Raw genomic sequence first — 25,482 nt, 5'->3', positions numbered from 1 at the left:
TAGTCTCACTTTGCCAGACCCTCTTCCAAAGAGGGTCTGGCTACTCCACATAGCATTAGGGGTCGTCATGGCGCTAAACTCCGCACACAGCTGCTGCAAAATAGTCGTGCGAGAGAAAACTCAGTTTGGACAGATAGTCTAGCTAGCTGTCTCAATTTACCATGCAAAGATGTGAGGAGCAGTCAACAATAGTCCTCATAAATCCACCAAATTTAAAATTCCAACACAAAGAAAGTGGAAGAAAACGGAAAATACATGCATCTGGTGGAATTTCCTGCAGCACCAGAGCAATCCCGGAAGTGGAATGCGAAGGATATAGACTAGCATTTAGCTAATAGCTGTGCCTGAGGATAGTCTCATAGAGCTTCTGGGGTGGCTGCAGACACTTGGTGTATTAAACATTAGCGCAATGTATGTACTATCCAGTACATAACAGTCCATGTTAATTTAGTGCAAGTTCTTAATCTACACATATGTATTTCGCTGACATCTAACCTATAAGTTATATTAGCAAAATTTCTATATTTGACACTTTAAATTAGTTTGACAAAGGTGATATTAATTGGCTGTCTCAAAACCTCAAAGGATATTTGTAAAGTGCAATAACAACGTTTAGTTCATGTGGCTCCTTAGTGGTCTGGAACGGATCAAAAAGGCACATAATACACTTAAATGCTTGTAACTAAAGAAAACCGAGGCCTTGATGTTCCTCAGATGTTGCATTTTTTTAGCTTCTTAATTGGTTAGGCCTGAATTGTAAACAGCTTTGAAGAGGAACCACACAGAACTTGGATCACGAAGTTATTCGCATGATTCACATCTACATAATCTATCGGGTGTTTCAGCATCTATCTAGTAGGCTACAGTGTTATTAAGTTATTTTTCATCTCTGTTTACCACTGTGTGAGGGTAATAAACACATTCCCTTTGAATCAGAATCAAGTACAGAAACAGAAAATGACACTTCGTGAAAAGGAGCCAAACGTTTTAAAAGCAAGAAGAGAGATGTTCTTACCATTACTGATATGCAATTGCTTCAAACTAATCTTCACTGGTCCAGACTTTAAAATACGTATTACTACCCCACTGACAGTGACCTCCCTTTTGAATAGAAACTTTCCTCTGTCTGTTACCGCTATGGAGAAGTGTGTGATATACCTTACATAGAAGTACAAAGTGAAGAGGAACTGAAGTGTTTTGTCCAGCCCCCTCAAGTTTTAGCTCAATTTATTTGGAAATCTGTTGTATTCTAAGTATATTTTCTGCTGCATGCATTAGCCTGACAGTTTAACTGTCATTGTACATCTTCCCAACATCAAAACAGTGAAGCTTTGTCATTTAAACAACTATCTTTTGATCCAAAAACCCTAGAAAAAAAAACCCAAATAAATTATTGATAACCAGCTTAATGTTTTCCCAGGGTATTTCTAGCTGAACAGTCTTATACATTTAAAGCAGTCTGGCCTAAACCAAACCCTAATATGATCGTAAATGGATCATTTCGTAATAGCATGACTGACTAAGTGGCAATAAAAAAGAATGTAAGGATATTATGAAGACTTCAGACAATAAACAGCAACGGGAAGTTCTTTTTTCTAAAGCTTTCAGTACAGCTAATTGTACTCTGATTGTAAGCGTACATGGCTTTTGGTCTGAGGATGCTCCATCTCGCTGGTTAAAACTGTTTCCAGAACAGGACACAATAGCATAACTTCAGTTTGGATCTCTCTAAATACTTCTGGCATTTTGAACTAAAAGGAACCTGTGCAATATCTGCATCTTCTTATTCCAAAACATAATATCTGATAGCATCACACAACTATCCTTTCTCCTGTATGCAAATACTCTGTACAGTATAGTTGCAAGCAGTCGCCCACGTTCACAGTGCACACACATTTCTCCATATCAGTCAGCAGAGCAGTTGATGAAAACCGATGACCTCTGATGCTCCTTGAGCCACAACTTTACCGCCACATCAACAGAAACTTGACCGTTCACTGGGCTGCTTAGCAGGAACCACTTAAACACTTTGTATTAAATGGCTCTGAGGAGGTACTGCACATCATTTTATTTGCTGACTTTTTGGCATGACTTAAATCTCCATGATCTGCTTGTTTTGCCATATGCACTCCAGTGATAGTTCCTATGTGTCATTCTCCTGCCTTTTATCCACACTGACTGAAGCCGATTCCCCATATGAATCCAATCATGGATCATTCAGACTATTTCATAAAAACAGCTGCATTCTCAGCGTCCTGTGTGGTGCTATTCAAGCATTGCATCAATAATAAACTGAATAAAACTGTGTCTTCGTTTCTCTCTTCTGCCACCGGATTAGTCCAGAAGGGAAACAGCTGATGCTCTCCAGGTTTGCTTTTAAAGATTTGGAGCATTCACTAAAACACTTGGTGCCCTCCGCAGATCCGTCTCACGATACCAGAGCCGGCTCCGTCCTAGAGAAACTCAATAATGCATGTAGACACCAGTGTTTAATCCTGCATCTCAGAGCTTAAAGCTCTGTTAGCAGCCATAGGACAGCCATTATCTCAGCATTGTGCTCTCATGCTCTAGATAAACTAGACTTAATTTTAGTGCTGAAAAATCTATTTCTTTATGTGCTGAGTTACATCATGTCCACCAGAGGTGATGACAGCATCAGGTCTGCCTGAAACCCCCGGAGCAGAAAGGAAAATTGTGAAATGACACTGTGGAGCAGCATCATTTTATATGCTTTTAGGGATTATATCTCTTTGTATACTGTTGCTTCCTTTGTTCTTTTGCACCACATTCACTTTGAGTGGACATTACTGCCCAGGGTAGATGTTTGGTTTAACTGACGACAGTAAATGAGGTCCACTTCCACGTTAAAGGTATAGTGGAGGATTTTCTTTTTCCGGGTGGATCATCAAGACTATTGGTCCTCCTAGTTGTCAATCATTCTGGTGATTAGTTTACGTAAGGCCGTTGTACGTGCACGTCCCTAGCTTTCAGGTGTATATCGGTGTGTATGTGTGGTGAGCTTGAGCTACGGTTTCAGCCATTCATTGAAGCTTTTGGGAGAATATTTCACACGCTGGCGTGCGCTAAAAGCACAGGTTGGGCTTCCCACTGATGCCTCAGTCGTGAAGTTTCTAGTCCACAGGTAAAGTTTGGCATGCTATTTGGAGAAATCCATTTAAAATCACTGCTAGTAAAAGTTGATGTAAGCTATGATTAGCGATGCTAGCCCTGGCACAAGTCACGCACCGCGCACACACGAAAAACATCTCAATTTGTGAAAGTGCAAATCGTCTTTTGGAAAGTAGGCTTGTATGAGCCATGCCGAGAACAACTTGTAAACAGTGCACTCTCGTGCACACGTTTAATAGACGTTCCCTCTCGGGAGCAGGCAGAGTGTTGCGCATGTGCATTTTTTCAAAAAGTACAGAGGGCGGTTCTTTTCTAAAATTCGGGAAAATCCTCCACAATACCTTTAAGTCAAGGACAAGGTTAACTGTCCTCTGGTGTACTATGTGAGGATACAAACTGAAGTCAGATGAGCAGCCTATTAAACATACACGGTTTTGGGGAAGTCATGGTCGCTTGACTTATTTCGCTCTCGCTCATGCAAGTCTGCGTCCTGTGAAACAGGAAGAGATGACTGACTTTTGAACCCTGAGAGGATGGGTGTCGTCATTGTTTCTACTCAACACTTCCACACCTATGGCAGGCTGGCTGCCACACTGCAGCATGAATGAGCAGCCTTTTGCTTTCTGCCAGTAACTGCAGTCAACTTAACCGCAGCTCGTGCGCTTTAATCAAAATTAACACTGATGTTGCATGGTGAAAGAGATTGTGTCCTGATATACAGTAGATGGTTGAGATTGGATCCATTTTCTCTTCAGGTGAAGCTGCGGAAATCGGCTTACCAGCTTAGCAGCAATTAGATGAGATCAGTGACAAAAGTTGTGCACTTACTGCAGCCTTATCAACTCTATCACATCAAATTGCAGCAACTGATCAGACTTGAAACTTAATGTTGTGCTTGTTTTCTTTCAGAATTGAAGACAGAAGCTGTGAAACACGCCGCATGCCTCCACATACAATTCTTTCAAAACAGCAGACTGTTTTGACACGTGACATTAAAATGATACATAAAGATGGAGAAAACAGCCCTAACACTAAAGACCGGTTACTGCACCTCAGTGAATATCTAACCAGATGGGTAAACGTCCAGTTTCACAGTCTGTCGGCTACAAGTCAGCTGCTGTAGTGTCGCTGTCTATCTGTGTAGTTAAAAGCTGCCCTGCCAATTCTTAACCACAAGGTCTAAATCAACTCCTAATAGTGATTGATTTTGGGAAATGTAAAGCCAGGCTCAGTCTCACTCTCATGTATTGATCCCAAGCAACCCTGTTGGGTTTGATATCAGGTTCCATCCCTGCTTTGCTGCAGAATGTGTGACACTATACTGACCTGGCTGCCACCTTGCTTTTAAGAAAGTAAATGTTTATTAATGTGGCAGGATCATTGATCCCTGATTCAGAAAACGAGTTAATTCTAATGCCCAACGCTTTCTCTAGGCATCCTCAATCTACCCCCACTGCCTCTGCCTGCCCCTCCTTAACCACACTGCAGACAGTGAACTGGGCCAAGTCCAGAGGCTGCTAAGTGGATGGTACTGCAGCACTCTCTTTTTTGTAATGTGTTTTATCTCTCTTTTTCATTTAAACTGTTTGCAAATGTCAGTCTGAGCTATTGGTCCCCAAAGACACATAAGCTCAACAGGCCGATTTTAAAAAAGAAAAAAAAAAGAGGATTACTGTCAAGGTGGCTGGAAAGAGAGCAGGTTTTTGAAGGAATTCATTATTGTGACCAATATTTTGCAGTGACAGAGACTGGCACTCCAGCCAAGTATGACTGTAACCCACAGTTTGATCCTGCCATTGATAATCATTCCTTTTCCTGCTGTGCAAGCCATTTTCCACACATTTTTCCCTTAAATATGACACATGCATCATCACCACTACTTGACTGTTGCTTTTTCTTGTTTTCACAACACTTCAAAGGTGATGCTGACAGATACCAGAAGAGCAGTAACATCATTTAAATGCGTTGTGGTTATGTCCTTCAAATATGCCGACTGACGCATCACAGCATAGAAAATTCTAAGGGAACCACACCTTTCTCCTGTCAGTTTTGTTTCAGTTTATTGATGCTGATTAGATCTTTTAGGTTAGGATGATAACATTGTTTCCCTCTCCAAACACGTTTGTATGCTGTCTGAAAAAAATATGTTTTTTACTTTTCCTATTTCAAAGGATTAGCTCCAAAAAGTCTGGAGTGAAAATATTTCAATCAGTGAAAATGTTAGAAGGACCAACCAGCAAAAAGAGTCATTGAAATGCTGTCTTTGTCTGCATCAGCTCTGCTGTATAGCGCTGTTGCTATGGTTGTATGTGGATGTCAAACCTCCCTCTGGGCTCTACAGCATAATAAAGCATCAATAAAAATAAAAATAAGAATAATAAGAAAATAAAGTCTTCTGCCTAATAAATTATTAATGAGGATGGGTGAAACGGGGCGAGGGTTACCAGGGTGTTAATTATTCATTGGTTGGTTGCTCCCTTGTCCACTCTCTGGGATGCACACACAGACGCACACTAACCAGAGCTGATTTGTTATGACTTATATCCAAATCTGTGTCTGAATTCTTTGTGCACATGTGCCTCACATCTTACAGTAAATTATTATTGTTGAGGTCATACTGTGTGACTTCAGTAGTGTTTGGTCCAGTTTCAGTTCTTTTTTTGGCTGAACAACAGGAGACAAGGTTTTAAAAAGAAAACAAGCTGCTAAAATGTAGAAGATTTGGACACTGTCACTGGGAGTCAGAGCAGCACGTGAATGTTTTACAAATCACTGCATGTAGACATTGTTTTGTATTATTTTTTTACTCATATTGGATGCATAATCAGTGGGCCACCCCCTTCGGTAAATGCAAAGAGGAAGTATGCTCAAAAAAGCTCCCTCTATAGTATTGTCCATATTAAAACCTAACTTCCTCTTATAATAAATAGTACAACATAAATGTGATGCACCCTGAAACACAAATTTAAGCACTATTGTTTCTTACAAAACCTGCGTGCTGTTCTGCCAAAGTAGAAGAAAGTACCTAACTCAGGCTATTGTTTGACATGATATTTGCCATGACATCAACACTGTGTGCTGGCAGATCGCTGCCACTTCCTGTGTATCTGAAAATACACCTTGTGACAGGCCATGTGGGTGACGGAGGGACAGGCAGGGAGAAGTTTAAGGCCTAAATGTGAGACAGTTTGAGTACATGTGTGTCTTTGTGTGCCTTTGCTGACTCTATAAAAGCCTTATAGATGTGGCACACTGTCCACACAGAGACAGGAAGAGCAGCTGTCCCTCTGTGTCTGTGTGTGGGCGTGTGTGTGTGACAGGGAAAGGAACTGACCCTCGGCTTCATGACTGCATCTATTTTGTAGAGACACGGTTCACTGTTACTCCTCCCTCATCGGTGTAACCAGCTCTGAGGCAGAGGAAAAGAGATTGCACAATATTGCTTTAATAGCACTCTGAACTGTTACCCTACCTCGTCTACTTTCAGAGGAAGAGACGCTGACCTCCTTCGCTTCCTCACATTCCTCATTGTCCACTAAAATGTAGCCGAGTGCCCATGAAATAGCTGCAGCGCTAACAGTACCCACACGCAATCCACATTTCTCAGCTAAAAATCTTTGTTTATGGGACCACATCTCCGAAAGCTGTCTTTAGTTACTCTAAGTAAGTGTTGCTTGTAACACAAATTGCTATAAATATTTGGAGAAATACTGCTGTCTCTTGTTGACTTTCACAGCTCAGGCATCATTAAAGTCTCCACACACCTTTGGCAGAGAAATCGAGGCCTATCCAAGGAGGAGATTACTCCTGACAGGAGATTACTGTTAAACTGATGGCCTAAGTGATAAGCAATTATCCAATATGGACGTTCAACCAATGTGAGATCTTGGTTTCATATCACCACATAAAAGCAAGTGTAGATCTTGGTAATGCACTCTTGCAATACAGTATTAAAAAAAAGTTGGAGAGGAGAGGGGCAGCAGTAAGGTGGATGCACTAAAACTAGTACCTCTAAAACCTGGAGGTTAAAGCTAGTGTAGCTAGCTAGTACAAATAATAAAAATGTCCAAAAATAATGATTATCCAAATGTGAAAAACAAACACACTATTCTGTAGGGCTCATTTTACATCCGCACACTGCAGGCAAGCACTTGCTGCAGTTTACAGCCTCTCTATTTCCTGGTGGCCTTGTGTCATTTACACCTTCTGACCTACATAAAAATGAGCCTCACATGCACCACACAACTGTGGTGATGCAGATGGTGGCGGATTCACTGTGATGCTATGTAGGCTTTGGTCATAAGAAGGTGCAGGCTCTGTATGTCTGAGGATTTACACTTGTGAATGAAAACACATGACAGTGCGTCACCAGAGGACTGCTATGCATCGTGTTAATTACTAGTGTGCACTAATACTTGCATGGAATGATTCACTGAGCCATTACAGATGAAGTTTATCAGCCTATGCCTGGAGCCAACGTTATTAATTTCTGGTGCTAATGTTTCTTCACTGAGGTATAAAATTGACACATAACCGCTGTTACTGCAAGGCACATATTTGTGTCACATTAAAAAAAATGACCAAGAATATGAGAAGTGTGGCAATTTCAAAGCAAACCTGAGACACCCCTCCCCTCTCCTTAACCCTCTAAGGTCACATCTCTCAGTCAGTTTCTCAGTGCGATCGCTGATTGGCCCTGTAAGAGTAGACAGACAGTGCATCACTAAAAGGTATCGGCTCAAAGTGCTCTTGGTCTCTAACTTCTTCATTAGCACTGCCTTTAACATGTAAATGAAACAGTTGAGGTTGGAACTTCCTCCTCATAGTTGTGACAGAACAAAGAGGCCCTGTCAGTCGCAAATAAATGTGTTGATGATTGCTAATTTTTATTGCATTAGCCCAAGAATAGAATATACTGTACTTCATTAGGGTATTTTTACACTCCTCTCAGTGCTGAATGTTTTCTGCCTTTTTATCTCTATGTGCCAAGTATGGCGATGACGTGACGTGGTGCGAGTGTGAATGGTTGGTCCTGGTCTGTTTTCAGTGGCTCTGAATACCCTTGAGTGCACTTCTCCTATAATAGCAACATGAACAATGAGAAAGAGCGACTGCACCGCTTAATGGTTTAATGAATGTATGTATGACATAACTGAGACATTGTGATTAATAACAATAAGCTCCAATGTATTTCTGAAAGGGGGGCATTTTATAACATGCAAAGTGGTATATTTTGAGGGATTTTTATTCATCTACATGTGTCTAAAGAGATAGAAACGTAAGCATTCACAGCAGATACTTAACATAAATATGTCTCATGAAGGCAGCAGCTTCCACATATTTCAGGACTTATACATCAGGGTTTTGTTGTTAGAAATCAATTTCTTATTCTTATTCTCTCTCTTTCTCTCTCATTAGAAAGCACAATGATTATCACAACTATTACAATATAATTTATTTAAATGAACAAACTGATAACGTATTTTGTACTTTGTTCACCCTTGACTTCACACTCGGCACAGCCAATTTTGTAAGGGGGGTGTTCAGAAAGTATATTAAGGAGTATTATTCCTTTGTGTCATTTTAAATATTTAACATAATTGCTTTGTGCAGACAGTGGGTGTTCTAAAATCATCCAGGGAGCTTTTTAAAGCTTAAGTCTTTAAAAAGACATTTCAAAAAGACAACAGTGACTCTGTAGCCATTGAGAATAAACTCCCCAAATGATAAAAACAATCTCACTGAATATTTGTCATGCTAATTTATCTCAGCCGTGAAGTACTACTCTGCAACATACCACTGGACAACTAAAAAAGGGCAACAGCCTCGGACAAAACCAAAGTGGCCAACGGGGGACAGGTGACAACAGCGAGCACAAGCTAAGAGGATCCACCCAGAGGCTTACACTGCCAGCATCCTGCCATTTGATGAGGAGAAGGCTCCGCCTGTCCAACTGCCTTCCTCGCTGAGCCCCCACCAGGGAGCCTTGCCGGGGTGTAGCCATGCAAAATGGCTCCAAATGAGAGGAATGATACAATGCTGACTCAGACTTGAACAAAATCTGCCTGGTTACTCTGCAAGATGTTTCATCTAAATCTCAGTGACTGAGTGTGAATACAGATCTTTAGTATCTGTGCTGGATTTTGGACAAATTTTGTTGAAATATTCATACATGGACCGACTGTATGGCGCAGCACAAACTGGAAGCACCTTTAGAAAAAAAATTGTAACCTGCATTTTCCTTGTATTGTCAAGTGAAGCTGATTGTTGACTGTTGTCAGCTATTTGCTGAAGCTGGCATCAGGAGATATTAGCCCAGATTTATCGTCCCTGACAGTGACTCAATCTTACCGCACAACTGTGATGCTAACTGTGGTCATCATTATTCAGAGTAAAGCACACAAAGGTTATTCACTTCTCCACCTGCATTTCAAAGGGCAAACAACAACAGCACAGCTCTCTTCTACAACTCCTTAATTTCACAATGATTATGACATTTTGTTTTTCATGTCAGAGGTTACTGTTTGCATAAGCAGTGACTGAGAGAGCATTTAGGATTATTTTAATTGTTCTGCTTGACAATAAGAACTCAATCTGAATCCATGCCACATGCCAGACGCATGTATACACTCAAGCTCTCTTAGCTTGTTTGGTGCAGGAAATAAAAGTAGGCCGATCGATAGAAGAGTCTCATCTGACTCTTCTCCCCTCCCACTCAACCTGGAATAGTACCACAGAAGAAGCCTTTTATAGGAAAAGACACCCCTCAGTTGTAAATTATTGCATTCAAAATGCACAACTCTTGTGCATGTATGCCTATTTTTTTGTCATGGGCACTTCAGTTTATACCTATGAGCTCAAACTACAAAAAAAGTACGGGTAAAGTAAGAGTCTTTTTGGATTTGTTCAGTTTCACATATTAAACATGTCAAACAACTGTGTCGCCTCCAGTTCCACTGCTGCACATTCATGCAGAAACCTCATTAGGACTGATCGCCATGTCAAGTGTCCAGAACAGATCAAACTCAAAACGTGCTCATATTCTGGATGTCACAGTATCCAAACTGGAGCAGAAATTATTAGTCAAACTGACTTCTTAAATGTGATAGTAAATTATAGTAAACTAAATGTATCTGGGTTTGGACACAACAAGCAATGTGAATGTCAGCTTGTGCTTTGCGAAATTATGATTTTAGCAGCCAAACTATTAAATGATTAATTGAGAACAACACATTAATTAATAATTCACTGAATAAATTCTGAAATGAAATCGTTAGTTACAGCCCTAATCCAAACATCTCTTATCGCTCATCACCACTCACATACTAATAGCAGGCAGACAGTTGTTGTCATACATGTAATTGTTTGAGGTGATTAAATTATGGAAAATAATGGAAACAAATTGGCGCTAATTGCTAAACTACTTTACCAATAGAGTGCATTTCCATCAGTTTGACTTCGAATACACGTCTTCAGGAGAGAGGGCAATTAATAAAGCAGTTTTGTTTGGCAAAAAAATCTATCATTACATTTTCATGGAGTTACATGGCAAATTATGGAATACAGGTTTCTGTTATTCTGGTATTAGAAGGCCTTTAAATTACATTTTGATTCTGTGCACCTTCTCTATCAAATAATACACAAGGACTCTGGTTTAAGGTACAGCCAGTGTTTGATTGATACACTGTTTGACTGAGAATTTGACACATATTTTGATACATACTAAATGCAGCGCAGTGGAAGACAGCAGAGCAAAAGTCAACCGTAGCTGAGTTAGATGAATAGGCTGCATACTGTTAGCACCGATATGTCAGTGCACTTCATGCAGACACACTTAACATTTACCATAAAGAATAACAGTGGGTACAGTAAAACAAGGTGGACACACACACACACCTACACAACCCCGCATTCAAAGTTGACCCTGATGAAAAACATCACACCCTGCTGCCAGTCTCGCCAGGAACACAAACACAATGCTATCAAGTCACTTTCAGTTATCACACAGCCTTCCTTCCATCACGTCAGGTCGAACTGCATTTTATTGTTTCAAATGCTGATGTCAACCACAGTGAACACCACATTGAATGAGGATCCATGTGGCTCAATGTAAATTAAATGTCTTTTGAGTGCACTGGCTTATGTAAGCTGCTTGTCTCTCCCCCACTGCCACTCCCCCCCTACCCCCCAGTTCTCCATCCCTGCCTTTCTTTCCCTTCAGCAGCCTTATCCCTCCCCTGAAACCCTAACGTCTCGTTAACACACAGCCCCATCCTAAACTGGAGAGTGCAGGGGGTGGTGAGGTGGGGGGAGGAGGCTGACTCCCGCATCCCTCCTTTTCTCTGCCACCTTGAAAACAACACCCCAATTCCGGTTGTGGTTCTCCATTCCATCATCATCACAAGCAGTAGTGTTACAATGCTCTTCATCCACACAAATCCCCCACACACCGCATGCCTGATGGCTTTTTTTTGTCTTTGAAAATATGTATTTATAAAAACAATCCTGCTCCTCTTTTTGTTCCTGCATTTTCTTTCTGTCTCTCTTTCATTCTCTGTGTCCCTCCATCCATCCCTCCCCTCCCCTCCTCCCTCCACCTTGTCCTCATCTCTGAGTCCTGCAGCCACAAGCGTTCTACAGCAAGGTTTCGCAGTGGCTTCTTGACAATGTCACAACATCGTTTTTAAGATAATCTTGCCTCAATGGAGGGTGCACAATGGACAGAGACAGGAAAGATGATGGGGGGGCTAGTGTCGGGAGAGGAGGAGGGGAAGGAGGGGTAGGCCGGAGATGAAATGCGACAAAGGTTGCGAGCTGGATTCAAACCTACAATGTCGCGTGTAAATGGCATGCACAGGGCTCACTGAGTAAAATGCATTTTTAAAGAGCTGACAACACAACACAATGGGCAGAGAGGCAGAGAGAGGACAAGCTGGGTGGTGGTATGATAATGCCAAGCCATTATTTCATATCCTCTATTGCTCTCATACATTGTCTCTGGTTGGATTGTGTGAGTATAAGGGCATATGCATGCCTATACAGAGGTATGTGACATACACGGTGTGGATCCATCTATCTGAATTCATTATCGTCAGAAAGAGGACACAGGGAGGCTGGAATGTGAATTCTCCGTAACCTCAATAGAGAAAGAAAAGGCTTACCTCCACATTTCAGCTCTGCTCGACCCTGCCTTGTTTCATCCTGTTCCTCTCTGCCGACTCCCTCCCCTTCTCTCCCCATGAAAGCATTTTTCTGCTATCTATCTCCACGGTGAGGCTCTTTCTCCTCCTCCTTCAGTTCCTCCTGTCTGCCGTTCTCTTCCTCTCTTCAAAAATAAAAATAAAACAACACGCACACTTCCCGATCTGTCTACCGGCTCCTCTATTCTGTTGTTGAAGTCAAGAGGCAGGTTGATTTGTGCTGTCCTCCTCCCTCTTTCTCCCTCTCGCGCTGATTCTATTCCATTCACATCACACTAGAGCCAACCCCCTCTTTCTCCTCTCTGTATCTCTCTCTCTTTCTCTCTCTCTCACACACACACAGCTTTACCCGGACTCTCTCTTCTCCTCCCCCCTCCTCATCTCCTTGTCAGAGAGAGGTTGAGACAGCGACGGACAGCAGCGGCCAAGAGGAGAGCTCTCTGTGTCTTAAGCTGAGCATTCAAAATGCCGTGGCAAGACTGTACATTTAACAGTGTGCTAAATCAAGGACTCAAGAACCTCATATAATAACATTACACGCACAAGCAGAAATGTGGTGGATTAGATGCTGATGCAGATTTCTCTATCTTTTTTTAACTATTATATTAATGGAAAAAGAAGTAATCACAATAAAAACATAATACAATGTGTTTATTTAAAGCCTAATTTCTCTGTGCCAAAACTGACATTTCTGAGAGAGAGAGAGATAAAGGCTCAAAAGCAGTCAGGGGCAAAGGTAAAAATGGCAGTGTGTGTGTGTGTGTGTGTGTGTGTGTGTGTGTGTGTGTGTGTGTCTGTTTATTTGTAGAGACCTCTGTGTACTCCCCAAACGCAGCCAGTGTGGGTCGAGACCATAACAAACAATCAACCTGCTAGAGAACAATGGGAGCACAGGAGTGTAATAACATAGTGCCCATTTTCCTTCTCCAACAGTCCCTGTATCTTATAAAACACATACCTGAATATTTGGGTAAACCACTTAATGATGTTCAGGTTAAAAGAAGGATCATGGTGCTTAACCTACGCTGCAGCAGAGCCAAGTGTCCGGCACCATCCCCCTAATTACTGTATGGAGTGCTGCCATGGCCGTACCATATGGCTGTGTGTGTTACCAGGTCAGTGGCTCTGGTCTGGGTGCGGGGGCGGGGGTGGGGAGGAGGAGAAGCCTGCGTTGCTGGTGGTGTGTGCCTTGAAGAGATAAGAGAAATAAAAACAGAGGCACTAGTTGATAGTAGTTAGTAACAGTTTTCTTAAAAACAAGCATACCTCAGTGTGTTTATCAGCAGTCAGGAGGTGTTTCGGGAGTTTGTCGGCTCCTCCGGCATTCAGTGTTGTTTTCATCTAAAAAATAAACCAATACAAACAACTAACAATCCATTACCTCATAGAAAAGAGTTAGAAAGTTCAAATATTTAAACCAAGTAACAATGTGGAGCTCATGGATATCTTATGAACTATAAAATAAAATATGATTATTCTGACCGCTTTAAGACTGACTAAGATTATATCCCATTCTGATATCATTAATACAATCTACACTTGACTTATTTATGGTATACTATACAGCTGCTGGAGCATGATGGTCTGAGCCTTTCAAACTGTTGGTCACACCAGAGGTCATTTTGGACAATCAGTGCTACAGTGACACCATGTGGAAATGTTCCACTAAGACCTCAAAGACTCAAACAATTACAGCTCTGCAGAGAAACACATTTGTCTTTCTTAAGTTTTAAAATCGTATGAAATATTACATTTCATGGGGGATCACATGCTGGAGACATGCGGTTTGAAACAATGACAGAAAATGAGCTACTCTGAGCTGTGAGCACAATAAAAACCAAGGCTCATTCTTAAACCTTTGTCCTCTGTCCAATACCAAAAGATATTAAGTATATAATCTAATGAAAACCAAATAATCACATTAAGAAGCTGAAACCGGAGAATATTTGGATGTTGCCTTAAAAGTGATTTAAACTATTAATACTTTTCTTTAAATATTTAAATTTTCTGTTGTTAATCGACTGATCTTTTCAGCTCTGGTATATACAGTATATTGTCTTGTGAGTAAAAAACACATGAAGCCAGATATATATAATATCTATATATATATATATATATATATATATATATATAATTTGTGTAAAGTTGTGTGTGTAAAGTTTGAATATATTGAATGAAAGTCTGAATATATTGAATGAACGTTGAATATATTGAATGAATGTATGAATATATTGAATGGAAGTATATTGAATGAACCTTGTATATATTTCATTCAATATATTCAGACTTTCATTCAATATATTCAGAATACGATTCATTCAATATATTCAAACGTCACACACACACACACACACACACACACACATATATATATATATATATATATATATATATATATATATATATATATATATATATATATATATATAGACACACACACACACACATACTAGAATCTCAAAGGACCAGATAATATACAACCTGCCACAAGTCTGGAATCAGGATGAGAAAATGTAGCTACTACATGTCAGGTAGAGCTGCCCAAATGAGTGATGTGGTGAGGACATTAGATTAGTGTGAAATTCTTCTCGGTCCTCGTGAGGGCTGGTGGAGCTCTCCCTAGTGCAGAAAGAAAATGGGTGTGATGTGATGATGAGAGAAGTTTCACCAGAGCGGAGTACAGAGACCCAACAAGTGTTACACCTGCAGCCAAAGAAGTCAATGAAGGTTTTAAAGGGTCAGCGGTTTACCTACCTTGTTCTGTCCAACTGTAAAGGTGTGGGTCAGCATCAGCCATTAACTAGTTTAGGAAATGTTTAATTCACTTATTCACGCAGCACTGACTTAGTTTACTCACACGGTTTAGCATATTACGCATGTACCTGTAGTTTGGAGAATTAATTTAGATCCACTGCAGGTGTCCATTTTGTTGATCAGATTTCCCCTGGCCCTCGCCAGCTGCAATGGAATTATAATAGGCTAGTCAGGTGGTTGCACATGTACGTTGTCATTTTAGCTTGTCGTTTAAACTTTGGAAATGCAATTTTGGACACACGGGGAGGGAAATTCATAATGCTGCCCCCTGGTGGCTATCATGCAAACTTGCTGTGAGGAGGTCGATCCCAAATCCACTTTGCATTGGTTTCATCTCTGTACGTTTGTATCTTTCCAGAGAATCATCTCTCGCATTACGAACATATCCCTGTTATATTCTACACAGCTCTGCAGGGAGATTCATTTTACACATTTGATAGAGTAACATCAGAAATGTCTATACGGTTAGTGACATTCATATGTGGTTATTCATTGGTTGGCTTTTTTATTTTTTTACCTGTTTAATAGTTGAACATGGATCTCTCTGTCAATAGAAATACTGCACATTAAATGAGGGTTATGACTCACTTTTAAACACTTTTATGGTTTTTAAGAATTTTTTTATCAATTCAACAAGCTTTTTATATCAAACGTTCAAATCATACTCTCGACCATGTTTTACTTAAAGATATACTAAATATTTCAACTGGGTAAATTCAACATACTTTGTGACATGTAAACATACAACACAAACTGAAAGTAAGATACCACTTAGGTCTTTTCTTGTTGATATTGTGCAGCCAGTTAGTTTACATTAAGTAAAAAAAGACACTAATACAACTGTACACAAAATTTACATTCCTCTAACAGTTCAACATGGCTTCTGTCTTCTAAGCTTTTTTCTTCTTTTTTGTTTTTACAATCAGGTTCAGTATGTACAGTTACAGGGAACATGATCGTGATTTGTCTCATTGCACACTGTACAGATCATCATGACACAGGATTATCGGAAAAAAGATTCACCTGAATGATCACAAACAAAAGACCATAAATACTTCCAACTATTTAAAACATAGGGAAATAAAAGCAGAGCTACTACTGTAAGATAACAAACCTGAATTGACCATGTTGGTTGTTAAGCAACATAACTGTAGATCTTGATGTCTAGTTTTGAATTTTCTGTCTGCATACAAGGTGTTCTGGCTGTGTATTTGAATATACATTTTCTTTTTTTAATACAAGTGAACCATATTACCACAAGAACATCTGTTCTCCCTGGTAGTTGAAAGACAATAAAATTCAGGCACTGGAGGAGAATCACAATAAACTGAAAATTACTATCTGTGCGTTGAGTTTTTAATTTTGTTCTCCCAAAACAGAAACTGAAAATCGTTTTCCTTTTACCTACCCTCACTGTTTACACACTCACAATACATTTTGCATTGAGTCACTATATAATAAGTGTGAGTGTAACCATAGGTATTGTTTTCAAAACAATTCAAACATGCCCAGAAGGAGATGTTTGAGAGATGTTATGAAGCCTGCACAGTACACTGTACAAAAATCTATATTCAAAGTAGAAAGTAAGAGTTTGGAGTGCTGTTCAGACAATAAAAAGAGTGCTACAAGTATTGTACTTTTGCCAACAACTAAGGTTTCTTAAATATAATGTGGAATGACAAACTAAAGTGATGTCATTGAATAGAGTCACAATGAGTTTGACATTTTCTGGGTTACATTAATAATTTTGACGAAAACATTTTAACGCCACTTTTTTGTGATTTTGTCTCAAAGATGTAGATCAAATCACACACTGTTTGTATTGGACAAAGCAAAAGAGAAACAACCTTTCCTTGTTGAATTTAAGGAAAAGAAATGCCCTTTGTGGTTTCTACATGATGTGGACTCGTTAACAGATAAGGCAAATCACTGTAGAATTCAAATTATTGTTTAACAACCTTCTTGTTTCCATTAGGTGGTCTGAATGTTTGCCAATTTAAGCTTTAATTTACACTATTAAACATATCTCACTTTCAACGCACTGTTGGTCATTAACAGGATCTTTTACACAGTAGAAGGTGTGTTGTTGGCGGTGCCACTGTTAACAAGTCTCTCTTTTGTCACCAAGTTTGAGAGCTTTTTAGATTCACAATATATAATGAATATTTCACAATAAAATCGTATGCATCTCAATTTATGTTCATTGTTTCTTATCTGAAGAGGGGTCCTGGGTTCAAAAAGGTTTTCAGGTTCTCGGTGAGAAACCTTGACAAAAACCTCTATCTGATCCACTGTTTGCTTCAAGTCTGCTATCTGGCGGTTTGGGGAGGGAACTCAGTGACTCTACCACTTGCCCCTCTTGCTCCAGTCCTTAGGTGTAAAGTGAAGGCATTTTGGATCTATGCGCAGGTGTCTCTTCTGCATTGCTCTTTCATGCCCATCCACAATGTCCTCTGAAAGAGTCAGGATGTACTGTCCCTAGATTCAAGAGACAAGACAGTCACAAAATTTAGACAGAATGTCACATTACATTTTTTAGAGCACACCGCATACATTTTTGTGAAAACTAACCATACGTCTGGCTACATCAATATGTTATGTGATACCACTAGTGGGTTATATCAGTTGCCTGTGCTTTGCCGTAACATTGCTTATTTCATCAGTGATGGCAGTTTTTTATTGAATCGATTTTTACAAACTAAAACATTTTGTCAAACTGTCAAATTTGGATATTGAAACAAGTGCAATTGAAACAATGCTTCTCCCTATCATTACATTAAAAAACATCCACAAATGTAAGACTCAAAGCATCTGAGACAGGTGAATGGAGAGTTGTGTAAAGACTAATGACAGAAGTGTGGGCAAGTATTTTGTCTACCGCTTCTCTTGTTTTACAGTGGATGGCATCCAGTTACCAACTCCGGCTGTTTATCCATTTACACTTCAGTTATTTGCAAGGCTTTCCAGGGGTGATGGCAGAGGGGGGGTGTCCACTGCCCCGTTAATTTACACAGCCAAGTTGTTAATTGATACACCACGATGCTGCAGATGTAATCAGAAAGGGTTGAGGATGAAGGAAATAAAAATGGAACACAGCGTTGGTCTCTAACCTTGTAATAGTTGATGAGGTTGAGGTACTGAAGCGTTGAAATGACATCTTCTTTCTTTACACTTGTGATCTCACTGATCTCACTGGAGGTTTAAAAAAAGAAAGTCAAATGAAAAGTGAGCCAATCATTGAACTGCTGTTCTGAAAAGTATTCAAGACAATTAAAAAAGGTTAAAATAAAATGCCAAGAGCCACATACTTGATGGTAATCTGCGGCCTTTCTCCATTGTCAGGTTTAAGGTCCATGAGAATTTCCAAGATGGTCTGGGACCAGTAGGAGCGATAGGACAAAAGGCCGAGGTCAGAAAGTGGCTTCTCAGGAGTGCCCGTCTTCCCTTCTACCTTGGACAGCTCGTAACCTGACAAATACAAAACACAGTGCACAGATTAGCCCAGGTGAGCACAGTTAATGTCCAAGGAATTTGAATGTAAGTGTATATAAATGTATATGTCGTCCCTTGTTTTTTTGTTGTTTGTTTTTTCTTTTGTGTGTGGTGCAAGGGTGGCTCTGTGAGAGCACCCTACATTTCGTTGTACCTTCACAGTGCAATGACAATAAAGGCTATTCTATTCTATATTTACTGAACTTTGTGCTACGGTTTTTGATACTACACTTACTGAACTCAATGAGCAGTTTGCCATAGCCTCTCCGCTGGTAGGGAGGCAAGGTCAGGATGCAGGCAACGTTATAATCTTCAGTCGACTCTTTTTCCTGCACACAGAAAATAAAAATGTAGTTTAGTTTTGGGAACCCGTTTAGATAGAAGACTTTTTCCAAGCCCTTACGAATGGACAGTACATACACACAATACCAGTAATTCAAAATGATTCGCACAATTTTTGTACCTTAGAGAAGTAGCCCACTATGTGGAAGCCTTTGGAGTCATACTCCGTCATAACATAGAAGAGGAAAGGGTCTGTGTCGTAATACAAGGTTTTGTGGTCCAGGAAACACTTAGCAAGTAAACACAGGTTCTGGGAATAATTCTGGAAAAAATAACAGATATATATCAATCAAAAACAAAATAAATACAACAAAATGCTGTAAAAAAAAAAAAAAATCCCCGTAGCACTTACTTTGTTTTTCCTGCCGTCAATCTCAAAAAACGAGATGGTGCCTTTGCGGTAGATCTCGTTGCCTGGAGGATGTCTTAGATTACATTTTGTCTGTCAAAGATGTAAGACACAAGTGGATGAGTGCAATGTGCAACAACCTAAGCGGCGAGAGCTTAAGGTTTAAGGTGGCAACATACTGATGATTCTTACCAAATGCCTCTGCAGACACTTCAGGCTTTTGAGGTACTTGAGACAGAATTCACAGAGGTAGAGGATGGGCAATGTGGTGAGTTCCTGTGGGTATGGTGAGAAGTACCAGGGCTTCAGTCTGTGACGTCCTAACTCTATACACTCAATGTTTTTCATGCGGGTGACGATGTCGTCATGGCTGCGATCAGATACCAGACTGCCCGTCATGCGGGGTGCAGACGGGATGCCGTCCGAACTGTCTTGGGAATCCTGGTGGTAAACAAGGTGAACATGAGACACCCTTGCTGCAGTTATTTTCAAGTAGTTAAATATTGTGTTAAAAAGAAAATGCTTGATAAAAATTAGATTAAGATTTCTGCACATTTAAATTAAATGTAACATATTTTAAACAATCTATACACACTCCAAAAAGTTGAGTCTGAATTAAGCAGCGCCTTCATTTTATTGGACACACTAAGGCCCAGCTGAATGTGCAGAAACAGACAATCAATGGGCAATGATAGGAAGTAAAACAGACCTCTGGTGGTGGCAGAAAGACACTGGCAGTTTGAGGGTTGTTATACTGCAAAACCTTTATCATCTAGCAGACAAAGAGACAAAAACAAAATGGTTCCTAGTTACATGGAACAATTTGGTTAAAGGGCAGATTGAAAGCAATATTGAACTTCAGTGTAAGTGGTTTCAGTGTAAGTTGTTTGCCAGCCAGCAATACTGGCAATCATAAGTAGTGATAGAGATGCCAACGATTGAACAGTGAGGAAAAGAGCAAACACAAACATTCAACCAATTATTATATGTGGGTTTGATAGATTGTTTTGTTAACTTATATGACAAACCCGCTGGCCTCTGTCATCAGAGATGAGGAACGTGGGAGGTCAGCTGCAGTTATGTGCTACACAACAGCTGAGCTGCTCATGTCCAGTAGCTTGACAGCGTGATTAGAAACCTTGAAAATCCTGGTCTGACCTGCTGTGTTTGGACATTTCTTTTGCCTCATTTAGTGACATTAAATATTTTAATCAAAATAGACTGCAATAAGTTTGTCAAGTATTTTGTCATAGATCATAAACATTTTGTAATGCAAAATTAATAAATAAATAAATAAATAAATAAATAAATAAATATATATATATATATATAATATGCTTGCAAAGGACTAAATACATTTTAAATTTGCATCAATCAATTCAGCCACAGCACTTCATTTCTAAATGGAGCGAAACAAAAAGGTCAGTATAAACTGAATTAACTTCACATGAAAATTTAACACGAGACTGACAAATCTAATGTAAAGTAACAATTAGTACATATCAAAAAATTAAAATGTCCCTGATACTCGCTGGTATTTTGTTGGTCATTATGTTGATTTCTAACCAATTCAAAATTAAGCAGGTCTAAACAAAATAGAGTTCAGGCTCAGAAACAACAGGGAGTTGTGATGTGTAATGTCCTCGCAAAATTGAAAAATAAGAAGTATTGGTTGGAAAATATTTGTGTCAACATACTCATATAAGCTACTTGTATTTTCTAAGGATGGATATATAGAAAGTAGCACAGTGGAAAAGCTTGTCACTTTCAAGACTGTAATGAAGAATAAAGAATTCATGTGAGAAATATGCTTTTACTTTCTTAAATTTGGGATTTAACAAAAACTTTAATCCTGCTGATATTAATACCGGCAATATCTGTGGTCCTTTTGGCTTTTAATACTGGTGTAGATGATAAAAAAAATTGTTCTTTGACTTAGGTTTAGAATGTAAAACTATACTGTTTAAATGTTTGAGTTTGCAGTGCTCAAAATAAAGACAAAATCACATTTTGTTTTTTTTTCTTTTTAAAAAAGGTCATAAGGTATACAATTTAAATAAAAAAATAATAAGCTGATCGTAAAGATTAAATATATTGAAGTTACTTACCTCGTCCGGTCCGCCACAATTTGCTTTTCTCTTCCTCCCCGGCTGCTGGGGGATGAGTCGTCGGGCAGTGCCGTTCTATCGTTTTAAAGAGATGAGTTAAGCATTAGCCAGTTAAAAAAAACTCAAACATTTAAGACTCCAAGACCGTTTTCTTTACCGTTGTGAGCGACGAGATCGGTTCATGTTCTTCGCGCGATTTAAAGGTGTTGGTCTCCCTCACAGCAGGAAAAACAGATGCCTGAGAGGCTTCAGCTGAACTTGGCAGGGAGGGCACAGGGGTGGCCGGGGGTACCTGAGTTGCCAAGGGGACGGCCTCTTTCCTCTTCTGCAGGAAACAAACGTTGTTAGACATTGTGCTTAAAATGAGTACAGACCGACCAAATACTTAAATGAATCAGGTTTTGTTTCCATACATAATTTTTGGATTCCAGATAGATGGTTCTGAGTTTTAAAAAATACAGAGCAATTTACTCATTAGAAGCTGGGTATTCCAGTTTTATTTCATGAAGCAGTGCCATCTTAATATTATCTGCAGTCTGTTCACTGATAGGCGCTAAGACTGTGTCTGGGTTAATAGCCACAGCATATCACATTAAGCAGGTTTCACCAATTTCAGTTTATCTCCAGCTTAAACTAGTTCAAAGTAAAGGCCCTATTGAAACCTGGTATTAAGATGCAAGAGACACAGATCAGCTGCCACTCCCTTGGGTTTATTCTTACAACTAAAAATGTGTCTTCAGGAGTCAAACCTGCCTGAATCAACAACTTTCCACTCCTACCTTGTTGGGTGATTTATTATGTTAGCTGCTTTAGTATATGTGATTTAAAAATATATATTTTAAATTACACCTGCAGACAATGAAATCTCATAGAATAATCCATCTTCAGCACATGAGAGATTACAACATAAACCGAGAATACCAGCTACCTTGAAAGATTTGAAGTTGAAATGTGGCTTGACAAGTCCAGTGCATACACCTGACAAACATTTGGTTACACTGTGTGTTAAAGCACTTCCAGATGTGATCTGCACGACCGGATCAGCATCTTCCTTTTTTATTTCATGGTTGTTTATTTCTGGATTCCCATGCAGTTCAGCATGACCCGATAGCTGTATGATCACAAAGGTTGCATGTTAACACCAGGTTTAAACAAGGTCTCAGTCATTTCGGGAAAAAAAATGTGTCAATTCAAGTTGTACCGGTGTGGGGAGGGTTTTGCCTCTGGAAGGAGCTGTGGCAGACTGTACGTTGAGATCTAGACTCTTCCTCTGTATTGAACAGAAAGGAAGAGAAGGAAGGGGGTTAACTGACATTGAGTGTCTTTAATGATAACTAACAGCATTAAAAATTAACAGTTTCTGGGGCAATCTAAATAAAGATCTGTAGAAGTATGAATAGAAAAACATAAGACTGAAACAAATGGAGAGTTCTCCTTATCACGCACTCCTTAAATGTTTCGCTAAAATGTAATTATTTAAGTGTCGAGGCTAAGTTCATTATAAAAATCAATGAACATATAATCTACTACTACTAGAAAACGCATCATATTGTGTTGGTACATTTGAACAAATTGTTGTTTAAAGCAGCATGCAAAATAATGGTAAAACAACCATGTAAATGGTTGCTTATATAGTTACACTGAGTTTTTTTGTTCATCTAAACAACCACCAGTGAAAATGATTAACTCCTAAAAACAAAGTTATTTTCTTTGTGCTGCTTGTAGAATTGACCACCGCTTATTATAAATACTAATCTAACTTGTTACAATCTACACCACACAGTTTATATGATCCACTTAGCAATATTCATAACACAGTAATTGAGCTTGACATCAAATTTAACTTTTAAATGCGGTCAGTACATTGAAGCAATGCAAAGGGCTAACTAGTCTGAAACATGACTAATCTTACTCATCTAACAATTATAGCATCCACTGGTCTACCTTGGAGCCATCTTTTAAAATGACTCAGTCGCTGTTACAGCTGTCAAAATGCTGGGATGGAAACTGAAGGCTTATATTGTATATACTAGTGTCTTCACAATGGGGATGGTGCCAAAACTGAGTGTATTGTTGCAATGATTGGGAGTTTGAGATAAATATTTGGTGGCGTAGCACATGCTTACCACTTCTCTCTCTGGAGAACTGGGACGGGAGCCTGAAAGACCATTCTTGGTAGGCGTTTTAGCTTCTTTCTTAGGAAACTGAAGCTTCTTCATGTCCAGCCTGTCCCCTGTGACCCACTCATCCAGCCGCTTGTTGACTTTTAACACAAGCAATTTTACACAAACAAGAAGACATTTTGTTTATGTTTCTGTGTAATGAATTCAGCCTGTAAAGTGACCAACAGTTAAAATGTAAAAAAAAAAAATAATAATAATAATTAGTAACAAACTATACTCACAGTCAATATAGTGAACATAGAAAAGCTTTCTCGAAGAGACTTCCTTCACACTTAAGATTTCAGCCAATGCTGTAAGAAAAGAAGACAAGTCAAATTAAAACTTGCAATGAACTGTACTCAAATTAACAAAATTATTGTGATGGACCATAACTTACATTGACATTACATTTCATTTAGCGGACGCTTTTATCCAAAGCGGCTTTCAATAAGTGCACACAATCATGAAAGTTCAAACTCGGAACAGCGAGAATCACATAAAAGTACACAGTTTCAAATAAGCCAAACTACAAAGTTCCACATGTAAGTACAATTTATTTATATATATTCATCATCTTCTTAGCCAAGGTGTCAGAAGAGATGTGCCCCCCGAAATAGCTGCTAAAACATTATAGACTAACAAATAGTCAACAGATATTGTGGGTTAAAGGATTTATGTAGCTTTCACTAACCTAAGCTAGCAAGTAGTGCTGAAACAGTTAGTACTCAATAGGTTAGTGCTTTAATTTAAACCCACTTGGAGATGGGGGTTAAACAATATCATGTCACTTATTAAAAAGTAATAGTAACGCTGCCATAATGGCCTTTGTGAAGCGTAACAATAACAAATTAACTGAGAAAGTGTCACTTAGATGCAGGACTGATTTGGGCTAATTTTATTGTGGCTTTTACTTTTCTCATCCTCCGAGCTGTCAGAACCATTAGAACCACTTTAGCCCAAACATAGTGCTTATAAGTGAGCCAATCTGCAATTAGGAAACCAACTATTTAACTTGAACAATCGGTTTTATATTTGTAAACAACAGTCTGATGTCAAATGGATTTTCTTCCTGAGTTAGTCTTTCCCAATAAACTGTATCTTTATTATTTATTTTTTTTAAAACGTCCCTTGGATGTAACAGTGGTTTTAGCAAGCATTCAAATCAATTACATTAACATGGTACAACTACATGTGTACCCTGTGAGTGTGGTGTTTACAGTGCTTTAACTGGAGGCCGTGGCGTCTGATAACAACAGCTGAGGTTCGTCTGTTAGCATTAGCTAGCTTAGCACTGGAAGATCAACCGGACAATACTTACGCCATTCGTCCTCGTGCTCTTGGTTTTTACGAAGAACGGGGAGGCGACAGCCCTCAACAATCTCGACCTGTTGAAAATAATACGTTAATTTCCATCCCGAAACTGGTCAATGTCTCTAAAATAAAATTGTATCTCTCAAAAACCTACCGATGATGCGTTGTCCGCCATTTTCGTCATCTGTGAGAGCAGGAGCAGGGTGTTGTGGGAAAATGCCGGTCCACAACAAAGATGTAATAAAATGCAAGATGAAAATTCTTGAAAGAATGCGAGGAGCGGAAGTCGGAAAACCAACCCGGAAGAAAGAAGCAGGAGTGCTCCCAAAGAGGCAGGTGAGTTAATATAATACATCCATTGGTGAGCTTTCTGAACTTTGCTGAACATGTCTTTTTTTTTTTTTTTTTTTTTTTTCAATCCATGTTCTAGCAGGTTTACTGCAGGTTAACCTCAGTATTTCATTGTTCAAAACACACTTACAAAACTTCAATTTACTCTTGAATCTTAATGTCCTTTGAGTAAAAATGGGCTAAATATATCTAAAATATTTAGACATCCAGCTTACAGTTGTTTT

General features: G+C 39.3%; 1 protein-coding gene and 1 long non-coding RNA gene across 2 annotated transcripts; both read right to left on the bottom strand.

Moving 5' to 3' along the window:
- Window positions 1-13,594: 13,594 nt before the first annotated feature.
- On the bottom strand, window positions 13,595-15,334 carry LOC114566332 (uncharacterized). Its single transcript, XR_003694045.1, has 3 exons — window positions 15,084-15,334; window positions 14,811-14,948; window positions 13,595-13,670 (listed from the first exon to the last, which is right to left on the bottom strand). It is a non-coding gene; the product is annotated as an uncharacterized LOC114566332 (long non-coding RNA).
- A 393-nt stretch (window positions 15,335-15,727) lies between these two features.
- On the bottom strand, window positions 15,728-25,124 carry LOC114566516 (histone acetyltransferase KAT5). The gene is made up of 16 exons (XM_028595040.1): window positions 25,062-25,124; window positions 24,915-24,981; window positions 23,839-23,907; window positions 23,561-23,697; window positions 22,636-22,704; window positions 22,363-22,545; window positions 21,592-21,759; window positions 21,435-21,509; window positions 20,036-20,098; window positions 19,519-19,767; window positions 19,330-19,419; window positions 19,099-19,239; window positions 18,871-18,964; window positions 18,452-18,611; window positions 18,254-18,335; window positions 15,728-17,621 (listed from the first exon to the last, which is right to left on the bottom strand). Exons 1-16 carry the CDS (start codon window positions 25,089-25,091, stop codon window positions 17,487-17,489), a joined length of 1,812 nt encoding a protein of 603 aa, XP_028450841.1. The 5' UTR covers window positions 25,092-25,124; the 3' UTR covers window positions 15,728-17,486.
- Between the last annotated feature and the right edge of the window lie 358 nt (window positions 25,125-25,482).

Source organism: Perca flavescens, chromosome 13, assembly GCF_004354835.1.
Source record: "Perca flavescens isolate YP-PL-M2 chromosome 13, PFLA_1.0, whole genome shotgun sequence".
NCBI lineage: Eukaryota > Metazoa > Chordata > Actinopteri > Perciformes > Percidae > Perca > Perca flavescens.
Note: the sequence above shows the minus strand (reverse complement) of the source record. Positions and strands in the feature narration are given on the sequence as shown.

Excerpts from the sequence above, each read along its gene's own strand:
- LOC114566516 (XM_028595040.1), bottom strand. The coding sequence starts at position 25,091 with ATGACGAAAATGGCGGACAACGCATCATCG. Across the intron at positions 22,705-23,560 it reads GTTCTCCAGAGAGAGAAGTG|AGGAAGAGTCTAGATCTCAA; the intron begins GTAAGCATGTGC and ends TGTTCAATACAG. Across the intron at positions 19,420-19,518 it reads AGTGTCTGCAGAGGCATTTG|ACAAAATGTAATCTAAGACA; the intron begins GTAAGAATCATC and ends CATCTTTGACAG.